This window comes from Varanus komodoensis, unplaced genomic scaffold, assembly GCF_004798865.1.
Source record: "Varanus komodoensis strain SLA01 unplaced genomic scaffold, ASM479886v1 scaffold32, whole genome shotgun sequence".
Lineage (NCBI taxonomy): Eukaryota > Metazoa > Chordata > Lepidosauria > Squamata > Varanidae > Varanus > Varanus komodoensis.
In genome coordinates, this window is record NW_025335798.1 from 6,808,954 (window position 1) to 6,822,402 (window position 13,449).

The following is a 13,449-nucleotide window of genomic DNA, read 5'->3' on the forward strand; positions in this document are numbered from 1 at the left end:
CTGAGGCTACATCCTAGGGGATTCTATCTTGAAAAGTAAACAGTGGAAGAAGAGTTAACTTGTAGCTACCATTCTGGTTTCATAGAGTTTCCTGTAACCAAAAGACTACCTTGTATGCTAAGCTTATTTTCCATGTGCCACTTAGCATGGATTTGGACATTCTGCAAAGCAGAAGAAATAGGAAACGAAAGTTCTTCCTGCTCCTTGTGTTTTTTCATAGCTTCCAAAACACAACTTTCATAGCTCATATAATCATGGGGGACACAAGCTGTTCCCAAGAAGAGGTCTGATTGCACATCTTGCAACTGGGAAGATGAAGAGCTTGAAGCATGAGATTATTGTACATCCATTTCCTCTAGCTTTGCTTTAATGCCCAAAGCGTCTTGCAATTTGTTGTTGTTTTTGTTTGTTTTACTGGAGTCTTAGATTATATTTGTGGTTACTTTACTGAAAAAGAGTTTCTAGAAAATTGAAAATTAAAACTGAAAGCTGTAGAGTCTATTTAAAATTCAGTGCCAATTTTACACTTAAAGTAGATGTGATCTAGTAAAAAAAGATACCCCTGATATCCCCAGTACAGCAGACAGTAGCAAAATATAATGATAGGGCAGACTTTCAACCACCACTCTGAGTAGATATACTTGCTTATTGGATTTAGGGACTAGAATAAGTATGGATCTAAACCTGTAGTATTTTTAGCTATACTAGAAAAAAATTAAGCCAGAAAACAACTCTGATGCTCTTCTATGTTAGAAACAGTCAGGACACATGATGGAGGGATACAGAGAGAAGGTGATGGAAAACTGAGCCAAATGGTTGACTTTCCTTATCCAGAATTCCAGGTGCATCAGATTTTGTAAAATATCGATGCATTTGTGTTCCTATTATCACTAACTAGCTTATATAAACAGTTGAAAGTGAGAAAATAAGTTCCCAAATTAATGTGTAGGCATACTACTGGCTTGAGCTCCATTGAGTCACTGGCTTGAGCTCCACTGCACAATCAGTAGGATACTGTTTCATGATATGGACCCATTTTGGTTCTGAACTGAGGAGTCTGACTATGATCCAAACTAGATCCAGTGGTATATTTAGAATTGTAAGCAAAGAATACACAGACGCATTACTGTGCTTCCACAAAGCTTGATGTCTAAATGCTTTGGTTGGAAAGGGCTCCATCACTTAACTAGTTATCAGAATTTCCCAGCATTGTTTATGACTTTATTTAAATAGAGCTACAGGAATAATATGGTTACTATTTCCCATAGCTGGATCCCATGGTTCCCTGTTTATGGTTCAGTGACTTAGGCTGCACTCTTAAACAAGGAGCGAGGTAGCGAGTCCCACTGAACTCAGCAGGAGTTACTTCTGAATATTGCATTGTGCGCATTGTCTGATTGCTAATATCACTTAACTACTGCCTTCATGGACTTCAGGAAAACATCAGTGGCCACATGTCTCTGGTTATGGAAATGAAGATCTAACAAGAGGGGATTGTTATCAACACCATCATACCCTGCTTGGCCAGATATCTAGGTGGCCAGTGTTCAGTTCAAAATGTTAGAGTAGTTTATATTAATTTGCACATATGTATATGCTTATACATATGCATACGATCATTTGTAATTTCTATATTATTGTGTGTATTATTCTGTAATTTGTATATGAACATTTATAATTTCTGTATTATCTGAATTAGTTTTGTAGAGTATAATGGTCATATACAAATTGTGCTAATAATTGTGAAATGGTTATTAGGATAAATGAAGGCCAGGTTCTCCATTTGCCTATCTGGTTAGCTTCAAATCCTCAAGTAACATATTCTAGACGGATACCAGTGATATTTTAGAAGGACTTCTGAACTTATATCATAAAGCAAACATGAATTCATTGGTTTCATGGAAATCTCTCTCTCTTGCACACACACACACACACGCACACTGAGGACCAACCCCCAAATTAGCAAAGAGCCTGTCATTGCAACAGTGCCACCATTGTTACTTTGTATTGAATACCCAAAAAGGTCAGAGATAACATGAAAAAATTCTGAATCTACACGCAACCTTTTAAGCTACTTAAGTTTAAGAGAGCAGCATGTCCACATGATTAGCCCATTGGCGAGTTGTGGCATGTATTTTGAAATGCTGTCCAGAGCGTAGTGTCCTGTAGAGGGCAGTGAACTCTGTCATCTCCACACTGTAGTTAAGCAGAGGTCTCCCAGCCAGTTGTGTCCTTGCAAAAAAGCTCTCTGGCTGGCATTCTTCTGGTTTTTATTTACTTGCTCATAAAGTCCTGCCAGGACTAGACCTAGAGATCCATAACGTCACTGCCTGATGCTGTGAGCAACCAGGAATATAGCCTGGAGCATGTCCTTGGCAAAGGAAAGGTCCCAGCCAGGGGCAGCTCCAGTTCAGTGGCATAGCAGAGCCGCATTCACAGAGCTAAAGCCCAGGGACCTTTTAATGAACAGGGGTGATGGCACCATCGGACTCCTTGCCCCAGACCTCAGTGTGCCTTAGCTGCCATCTTCCCAGTGGCTGCGGCAAAAGGGAGTATCCCAACCACTCATTCCTGTTGCAATGCAAAGTATTTTGGGATGGCTTGAACCTCGATGGGCAGTTAAGGAGATCTGTGAGACTTACAAAAGACTTGTACCAGGCAGACATGATAACTGCTAGATTTGTTTTATGCATTCTGGGAGAAACACTAAGAAATGAAACTCAGCCCTGAGCCACACACACACACACACACACACACACACAAATATATAGATTATTTATATAGATATTGATTTATATAGATATTGATATAGATCAACACAGCTGCCTGCACTTTTGGACTCTCTTGGGAGCACGTGCTTAAGAAGTTGGACATGACGCCTGCCTGTACTTCAACATGTTCTGTTCCATCACTGGGTTCCCCCCACCAAAACTGGCCATTAGCTCTCCTCAGCAGGGAGGGCTATAAAGGCTTCAGATTCAGTCCATGTGTCTGTACCCTTTGCCTTGCTGGAGAAGGCTGAATCAATGGCAGGTGGCAGTCTGGGGCTTTGGATGAGAGCCTCATTAATCAGACTACTATGATGAACCCTCAATAAGAAGATTCCTGCTGAATCAGCCCAATCGGATCAAAGGACCCTCTGGGCCAGCAGTCTGCACTCAGAGTGGCCAGCTGGCTTTCTGCAGGAAGCCTACAAGGAGGACCTGTGTATGTCCAGACCCACCTGGCCAAGTTCTCCAGCAACTGCTCTACGGAGTCTCTGCCTCCAACACTGGAAGCAGCATATAGCTGCCCATCATAACTAGTAGCCCCCAATAGCCTTGCTAGCGGGACTAATGACTGGCCCCTTGTTTTCATAACGGCACATGGACGTCCCTCAGCTTAACATTCTGGGAAAAATACTAAGATTGGATAACTTGGTTATTTTACAACAAAATGGGATTTAATGTTGCCACATCTTGATGCTGTGCGGGTTGTAGTCTTCCTCCCATCCACACACACAACCATGGGGGACAATGCCCTACCCTGCCAAATTTGCACACCAGGTTTTCAATCTTTATTACAGTGCATTAACCTTTCTCCCCACACGCTCATTCCACAATGTAAATGTATGCACGCAAGCACATTTGAACGACCCAAATTGCCATTTGCAGCAAAGGGGAGAATACTCCTGCACAATGTAGGAATATTAATGCCATAAAATACTAACAACATAATCCTATGCATATCCAATCAGAAGTAAATCTCATCTTGTTCATTAGGGCATATTGAAGGGCACTGTGCCTAGGACTGCAACCTTCACCATATTGGTGTAATGCCTACGCAACATGGACTTTCATACAAGGGAAAAAGGGAACACTGGATATGATAGCAGGTGGCATGGCGACATCCCAGAATGCAAACCCTTGCTTCTAACGTCTTTGTAGAATCAGATCATTGGAAATAAATGTCTAATACAAATTACAGCACATCAGTTGATGTGCTTTTTTACACTGATAATGGTTTCCCTACTTCTTCATTTGGTTTTGCTTTCTGCGTTGGTGTGAAGTTAGCAAAGTACAAATTTAGATAAACACTGAAATAATCTGATCCTTCTATGTCATCTTCATAAATGAACAGGAGAAAAAGAATGATTTCAACCCTTTTATCCTTGTGGCTGAAAGTGCATAATAAATTTAGCAGTTTTGCTTAGGTGGTGAAATTTGGAATTAAGCCTTGTAGTTATAAAACTAGTGGGCTTAAAAAAATCAAATAAGGACAAGGGAATTGACCTAGCTCACAATAATTGTCACGAAACTCTCTTGAGTACACGAATGGGAACTGGATTGAGCCCAAAATCAGCTACTTTAGAGGCAGCATGGCCTGAAGCCTGGGGAAGATTACTATGTTCAACTATATCAGGTGATTTCTTATGATGTAGTAGTTAATTGGCAGCTTACTGTGCCAGTTGAGTTCGCTGAAAAGCATTGCCTTCCAGGTGGCAATGAGTGATGCTAATATTATACATCTGTCCTGGCTCACTCATACCTGCAAGGCATTCCCTGATACCTTCAGTTTCAGTGAACACTGATGAACCAGCCCCTTATTCACCTGAATGCATGGCACTTGGTAAAACAGCTGTGGCAGTCACAAAGTATGTGGTCACTTGGGGCACAATCCAATGGCCTTCTGAACTCATCGGGATGCCATTGGATCTCCAGAGCCACAGCACTTAGGTCCTATAACCTCTGAACCAAAAGCTGGCCTTCAGGATTGGAAATGAACCTCAAAGAGGGGCCAGGGGTGTGCCTGGTGGGTTGGGAGAGGAGGGGAGGAGGCCAGGGCTGTCTACCCAAGCAGATGCTTAATGGCACCCCAGCCTCCTTCCCTCCCACTCCCTGGCACTTTATCTAGGTTTCTGAAAACAGATATCTTGGAGATGGCTGCTGTTGAATCTTGCTCCAACCATTGGATGAGTCCAGAGGCTTATATGAATCTGGAATGGGGCCAGTAGGATTGTGCCTTTAATTTTCTAGACAAAATTATAGTGTAGTATTAAGAAATATCAGACAAGAGCCACAAGAGTTGGAGCTTTCTCAGTGGCAGCTTGATGTCTTCAGAATTTGCCTTTTAAAAAATCTGCTTCTAACTGCTTTTTATTAGACATTATTCAGCTTTTGCTGGCCTCACACTTTAGCTCTTGCTGCTTTCAAGTGTTTTGCAATTTTAGTGGTATAGTGCTTTAGTTTATTTTTTCTTTAAAGAAAAAAAATATTTAGCTTATTTTTGTGGAAGCTGCTCTATTAGGGTTTACCTTGAAAGGTGAGGCATACATATATTAAAATAACAAACATAAATGCATATCTAAGACTGAATTATCCACCAGGCCATGGCAGGGGATGCTATCATATTGTTTGCAGAAGTTCACAATGCTTGGCTGTGGCTTTATGAAGATGCCCTTGAAAAACCTTTGATGCCATGAGCAACTCCAGGAAGGAAGAAAGAAAACAGCCATGAACTCTCTGCCCACTTCAATCAGCCTAAATTTTTCTGAGCTGATTTAAAGGTTCTTCAGATGATTTAAGTTCTTCTGATTAAGGGAAGTCTCAACACTGCATGAAGGCCTATAAGGAAGAATAGGGTGTCTGAGAGCTTCACACAGTGTATAAGGCATTTATTTTCTTTGCTGTTGAAGGATCGTCCTTTTTAAGGCTGTAAACCACCACTTAGCCCAACTTTTGGCCCACGAGGAAATAAGAACCACTGAATCACCTACAGCCTGCAAAACTTTCCAAAGGAACACCTTTCTCCAAAGACCATTTGCTCTGTCATACTTGGATATCCAGACCACGATCCCACACATGATCCCACAATTAAGTCCTTCTGGAATCAGTGGATGTTCCCATACATGACACCTGCGTTGGAGTATGGGGCAGGCTGCTGAATCGCAGCTGTGATATTCTAATTTTAGCAGTAACAAGAAATTTGCTCAGGTATAACTTATATGCCTGGGGGTAGTTGGATAGCCATTTGTAGCAAAAAGGAGAAAAATCAGTGTAATCCATTGGGATTAAGTGAATCTGGGAATGACATACATTGATTGTAAGTAGGTTTATGAAGAAGTTTCACTGAATAACTTGTCTGCAAAGTAATGCCCCCAATCCCACAGTGCTCCTGCATAAGACTCAAGTAGTGAAGGTGATGGTGGTATATCCCCACCCAACTAGTTTGATGGAAACTGGTGACTATTATTATGCAGGTGTACACTTTGGTTGCCCTTTTCCTGCAGTTGAGCAAGAGATCTCCACGGTAAAACCAGTTTGCATGGGTGGATGCCTTTTACTGAATTGGAAAAGCCTTCTGTGGGCAAAGTGGCTCCTTCCATCTTCAGAAGGCATCTGAGCCACTAACGCTTCCCTGCTGCTTTCACAGAAAAGGAAGGACGTGATGGTCTCCTTGCCCCTTTCTGCCAGTGGGACTATTCTAAGCATAACACTACTTGGCTGCAATCTTGACAGCAGGATTGCAGTTGGAGGACACTCCAACCCAACAATATATTCCTCTGAAGTCATTCTACTGCAGCCTCACATCACAGCCTTATTGGATACAGCAGCAAAACTATGTCAAACAATTCTGTCCATTTTTTCCTTTTTTCCTGTGCCATGAATTAGAGCAGTTGAACAATAAATCAAATGCTGATGCCAGGGATATAGCTAGCCCAAGGTATTTTGCTGCCCGAGGCAAAGGACAGGTCTCAGCACCATGCCATTCCATGCACAAAAGTTGACCAGACCTCTGCCTGACTCTTAGTGTGGTGCCATGGACAAGAGAGCATCCTCCACTGCACCTGAAAGCAGGAGGGTGGGTCACATGACACACAGACCACCCTGTCCTCCAGCATCCTGCCCACAACATCTGCTGCCTGAGGCAACAGCTCCTCTGCCTCATGGAAGGACCAGCCCTGTCAAGGGACCAGAAGACACTGGAATCAGCCTGCAGATTGATGAGGGCATGCAGCAGGGTTCATGCTCTGATCCCATGCTCAAACCTGATCTCCTTTGTAGAAGCAACAGTATTCTTTTTTTTTTAAACTGGTGTGTGATTCAGATCTCTTGTTAACTGTACAAGTCACTTGCATTTCTTTTATTACCCTATGGAATGACCAAGCCTAGCCTACAAATGAGCAGACAAGAAATATACTGCCCCTTAATGAAATCGGCAACTCAATCTATAACCCAACTAAGTGAAACTAAGGGTACTAAGATTTATACTGATTTTATTCCATTGCTTTCATTGAGGCTAATTAAATGCAAATCCAACTGCTTCTGCTTAACTGAGTTGGGTATTGGGCTGTAAGTGTCTTTCTTACACCAGAAAAACTCCAATTAACAACACAAAGTGCACCATTGTATAGGGAGCCAATTAAGATAAGAAGGAAGAATAGCAAAACCCAGGCACATTTAACCATGTCTCTAAATCTGAGCTCATAAAATCTCTTCTCTGCAGAAATCTGGATAGGAGTTCAGTCTTATCTGCCTGTTCAGGCTCCGTCCAGAGCAGTGCCTCACAAGTCCGCTATGGAGCCCACAGACTGGATTAGCAGACCTCACGTTTGCTTGGAGGTAAGCCCATTGTGCTCATTAGCGGCAAGTGCAGTTGCTAATCTATACATGTTCTGAAAGGGTCTGCAAGGAGCCTATAGATAATGACAATGCATAGAGAGACAGGGTGGTACCCGGCAGTGCATTGTTGATTTTCACCTTCACCCCTGCAGAGTCATTATATGCAGGTGAATGTCTGTCTTCGGATATGAGAAAGAAGAAAAGAGGATTGAACACAATGGAGAAAAACTCCAAGAATGTTGCAAGTTTCTGGGGGAGAGTTTTAAACCAATTCTGTGCTTGAAATATGGGTCCTATATTGTAACAAAGGACTTGTACAGTCTCCTAGTTAGGATCCAAGAAATGGGTAAGGGAGTGTTTGAGTGTAAGAGAGACTGTGTAACTTTCTTGCTTTTTAAATATATGCAAATGAGAACCCGTGTGGCGCAGTGGTACAACATTAGACTGGGATTTGGAAAATTCAGGTTCTAGTCTGCATTTGACCATGATGTTTACTAAATGGCTTTGGGCCAGCCTAGCCTACCCCAGAGAGTTGAGAGGAAGAGAACCATGTATGCCAGCTTGCCTTTTAAGAGGGAAAACTAGCAACCCTTCTAAGAAGAAAAATGGGTTTATAGATCAAAATTAAATAAATATAAAACATGTTCATCTAATTAATGAATAAAGCTTATCAAGCTTTTAAAAATTTATTTTAAAGGAAGAAGCTGTTGTAAGAATCAAAACTCTTTCTATATCAGTAACTAACTCAGGCTTTTCATTTACTTTAATAATGAGTGGATCCAGTTTTGCTTTCTTGCTTAGATGCTCTTTTTATCCCATTAGACTACCTGCTTTGGCTACATTTGCCATACTTTCGACATTAAGGAAAAGGAAAGCAGATGCAGCAGAGCAAATGGGTGATTTATAATAGTCAGCTTGAATAAGGGAGGAATAGAGCGCAATAATTTATAGGAGTAAAGGTATTGAAATAAAAATCCGAAACCCCCTTCTTCCCTTTCCCCATTTTAGAATGCAATTAAACATGTTATACAGGAATGGGCCCCTATTATTGAACTCATAAAAGATGACTCCACCAAAGAACAGTCAAAACCATGAGGAAAATATGGAATCTTCTGGGAAAAGAGTGATTAATTCCTGACTTTGTTTGGGTCACTATGTCTACATTTCCTTAATCATTCATACAGTCCTCTATTGAGTGTCCTCATAACTACTCCTGAACTCTTAAAGGAAGCTTCTAATAATTTTGCTCTGGTGCAAAAGATCCAGCTGTCCAAAGAAAGACAGCAAGGTACTGAGAGAAACAAGTCTCTAGGAACATTCCCATTTATGATGAAGATTGTAAAAAGACATAGAAGGGCCTGTAGGTTTTGTACCTGTCCTTGCTGGGACAGAACCTTCAAGAGATATGGAGGCAGATTCTGCTTCAGAGGAAGAGAAGGGGTTGGCATTTGCAGCTGAAATGCCAAGGAGACCAGTGACTGATGAGAATCAGCCCATTTCAGATTCAGTGGGAAAGGCCATGCTAATGAGGAAGAGGACAGATGAGACAACGTTAATCCCCGGGTCAGGTGCATTGCCCTTAAGCAGGAGGCCTGACTTGGTAATTTTGGTTTGGAAGGGAGGACAGGTATTCTGTTTGGAATCAACTACTTATCATTAGGTGACCTTTCTCTAATGGCTAGTAGCTTAACTTTGCTTATTGCTTTTGTAACTAGCTGCGGCAATATTATTCATCTGTACTTTAAAAAATAGCCTGGTGGATCAGAATTAACATGATAAAGACTTTAAGTTAAAAAGGTTCAGATCTGCTTAAAAGCAGAGGAAAGGATGGTCATAACTGCTTCTGGCTAAGCTTTTCCCTCAGGGAGCAGCCAAAAAGAAAACAGGATCTGTCAGGGGAAAGAACTAAGATGATAAAAGAGAAGGACGTGTTTGGTTGGTTGGTGAGGGAGTGGGAGGAAATTACTGCCAGGGGTATTGCTGAAGCTATCCAAAGCAAGGTGACAGAATGGAGGATTGGCCATTGATTTATTGATTTATTAGATTTGTCTCCCATTCTTGCCTTACATCATTCTCCCCCCTCCACTCAATATTATGCCCACAACAACAGCCCTGTGAGGTAGGTTGGGCTGAGAGGCTGTCACTGGTGCAAAGTTAACCAGTTGGTAGCATGGTGAGCAGGGACTAGAACCCAGATTACCAGACCTGCACTCTTAACCACCACACCACACTATTTATGCTGGAGCATCAAGCTTCGGGGGGATTTAGGAAATCTGCACTTGTGCTAAGCACAAGCAGGTATTAGCACTAATGGGCACTTGCACAAGTGGAACAAATTCATCATGCATCCGGAAGGAAGGAAGGAAAACAATTACCCTACCAGTGAGAGGATATTACAATAAAATATCCCTGTCCGTCTGTGAAATACATACGGAGGTGTAAAAATATCCATACAATACTAGCTTTACATAGTGGTGCAACAGCCCAGTAGTATGCCCCACTGGAAAGAGAATGGCCTGACAGGAATGACTCTGCATCATCACGTGACATCATTCCCAGGAACATTCTTGATGTACGTGTGTGTGTGTGTGTGTGTGTGTGTGTGTGTGTGTGTAAATATATATATAAAGCCATACTGTCATTCCTACTGGGTCATTCTGTTTGAAAGGAGGAATGCTATTGGGCTGCTGTTACTACAGCTGCTCAGCCAGCTTGAAGCAAAGTCAAAGCTTTCTTTCTAAATAAATCTAAGGAAGGCTGCAACCTTCTGTTGTTTTGTTTCTGCCACGGAAAGCCACTCCTGCCTCTGAAAAATATTCTAATTTTACCCACCCGCAACAGTCATCTTTGGTCTGGCCATAATATGGATCACTGCCTTCATCTATGGTCCTAAATTCAGAAGGATAAAGGGAATTTTTTTCAGTCCCAAAATCACAATGAGAAATGGGAAATTAAAAGGGATTAAAAGAAAAAATTCATTCTGGGTACTCAGCTCCAAAATCAACCTGATGCCACCATTAACATGGAACATAATTATTCTGTCCAATTTTCAAAACCAAGGGCTCCCCTCAAAGATACTTTTTAAAAATGATGTAATTTGGTCTTATTTTTTCCCACTACCTCGTTGCAATAACTGCGATGCTACATAATCAGCTTGTATAATTTACCTCTAGTCTATATCGCTCAGGTCCGACATGAAATGGTAAATTAAATGAGTCTAGAAAGCAACATTTCAGAAATCCAGGAAATCAACAGTCAACCATGCATGTTATGAGGAACTCAGGGAGAATACGCAGCTATTCAAGCTGTTAGGTGTTAACTGTGGTGAGTTTGGGCAAAGAGACTGAGATGCTGAAGTTGCTGCCAATCTCTTCTGTGCAAAGTGGGTTCCTTCCAAAAGAGTGGGGAAATTCCAAAAGAATGGATGGGTAAAAAGAAACAAAAGTGAATAAATTAACCACCAGCATCATAAACAAAAAAAGCCAAAGTGTAACAAGGAACCGGTGAGTCCACTAGATGAAGTATTCCCGCTTGCACTCGCTCACTGTGTTCTGCAAGTCAACATCAGTCTTAAAAGAACTATCAAGGTGTCCAGGGTATTCCTTTTCTTTTGTCTGGCTGCTCCGATGTGTGTGTTTGTGCTGGTAAAGAAATCTGCTCATAATGGCCACGATGCAAAAGATGATGAAGATCACCACTGCTATAACACCTGAGAAAACACAAAAAAGAGACAAAATAATAAAGGGAAAAACAGAGTGAAGACAAGAGATTGATGGCTCTGCCTCTTTCATCTTCTCTCAGTTTCTCCAGTCTTAAGTTTGTTTTTTCCCAAACCTTGAATATTTTTCCAATTTCCAATTCAGTGTGTCCTGAATTTAGAATTGATTTGGAAAGGCAATATTGTGTACATTTGTCCAATATATGCAATTTGTGTGCAAAAAGAAGGGGGAAATTTCATTGTGTCTGCTTGTATGACACTGGATATAGCTCCAGATCTCTTCTCCAAGAAGACAGAAGCCTAAATATATAGTATTGTATTATTATTTTTTCTGTTATGTCACTTTGAGCACCCATCTTTCCATGCATTTGTGGTCACAAAGGAACAACTGAACGTGTCTAGTGGCCCATGTTTTGGGATTTAAGACATTCATACTTTTAACTGGGTTCTCAATCCACTGGATTGGAATAGGTAAACTTGATGGATATGGTGCTGATTTCATTACATTTCCATAGGTACTATAATTCACCTTGCTGAATTATGAAGACCAAGGGTCATAAAGTTTGATTACTTTTTATAAGATTGCTTTGCTATAAGGCAAGGTTGAGTCAAAGAAGATGATTTCTTCAGGAGGTTCAGGATAACTGGCTGGACTTCTAGTTAGCTTCATAAGTCTACCATGTAGTTTACAGGACTGAACTAAGACATTCTTATAAGTCTAGGCAAACCATAAATTGATAACAGTTGCATTAGAACTTCACACCTTAATTTAGTTTCAAGCCATTATGTCCTGGTGAGTTCTCTTTGTAATAGTTTTTAACATTTAAGTTGCAATCCCGTGGTCACTGGGTGTGTCTTGGATCTACAGTATAGAATGGATCTTCCCTTCTGAGGCTGGAGAAAGAGGTCCATCCTTGGAGAAGAGAGGTCTGGTCTCAGATGTCCCCCTCTAGTCCCCATGGAAATCTCAGATGCTTTTGCCTATCCAATGAAACAGCTTCAAAAGTGAGAGAGTCACAATGATGGTTAGAGGCAGGGAAGGAAAAACTCTCTGGAAAACATTATTTCCCTTTGATTGGTTCCAGGAGTTTCTTTAGCAGCAGCAGCAGCATGGGCACAGAACAGGAAGAGCCATATTAGAGAAGAGTTCCTTGCTTAACTTAAAAAAGTAAGTTACCTCCAATTACAGCTGAATCACTCCTTACGGCATTGGTGAGTGGCTCTTTCTCATCTGCCTTTCCAAATGGATCTGCAATTAATGAAGAATACAAATAATTCTTACTCGGGCAAACCCAGAATGAAAGATACATTCTTAGCAGCAGAGAGTGAAGTAAGCAGAAAGTGCTGGCTGTATTGTCTCCTTCAAGTTGTTCTTCTTAGATTATTTGGCCAAGGCGTTGAGAATGATACACCAATCATCTAAACTCAGCACTTATTTAAGAGTAAGAGTCAGATTTTTGTCCAGGGTTACAAACTTTTCTAATTTCTCAGAACAAAGCAAACTCCCAGACCACTACAGAGTATTTTCCCTACTGTGTAAAGTAACAAAAGACAAAAATGACAATGCCCTAGTAGAAGAGAAAGGAAATGTAAGACTTAAGGACAGTGGTGTCATGTTATTGCAATTAATATTTAAATTGACTACAATTTACCATGTTGTAGTCCTTGAACACCTAATTGTAAATACTGCTCACCAAATTCAATGAGACATGTTTCTGAAGAAGCATGAATAAGATTATACTGCTAGATAATCAAATGTTTTGATAAGCAGGAATGTTTCTAGAACAGCTTCCCCCGACATGTGCATTGACACGTACTATATTCTTGAATACCTAACAATTTCATCTTGAATACCTAGCAATTTCATACAGCTGATGGCTAAATCACAGATGTTTTTACTGTACATGCCCTTGCCATATAATGAATCTTGCTGGCTTAGCCAGGAGCACTATGGTTTGATTTTTCCCTTTGTGATGAAACACTTTGGTTGTAAAACGCTGTACATCAGGGGTCTCAAACTCAACTTACCTGGGGGCCGCTGGAAGTAGAGTCTGGGTGAGGCTGGGCCGCATCAAGTATTCCACCCCCGCGGTGGTGGTGGGCCGCTCATCCCGTGTCGCTCCCGGAGGC

At 41.3% G+C, this 13,449-nt stretch overlaps 1 protein-coding gene across 1 annotated transcript in view; it reads right to left on the reverse strand.

Annotated features, from left to right (window-relative positions):
* Positions 1-11,113: 11,113 nt before the first annotated feature.
* Positions 11,114-13,449, reverse strand: part of CNTNAP5 (contactin associated protein family member 5) — a 314,549-nt gene continuing 312,213 nt past the window's right edge. The window contains exons 23-24 of the mRNA XM_044438476.1: positions 12,497-12,568; positions 11,114-11,310 (exon numbers count right to left, since the gene is read on the reverse strand). Coding sequence (XP_044294411.1) covers positions 11,114-11,310; positions 12,497-12,568 — 269 coding nt within the window. The remainder of the gene's footprint in view (positions 11,311-12,496; positions 12,569-13,449) is intronic.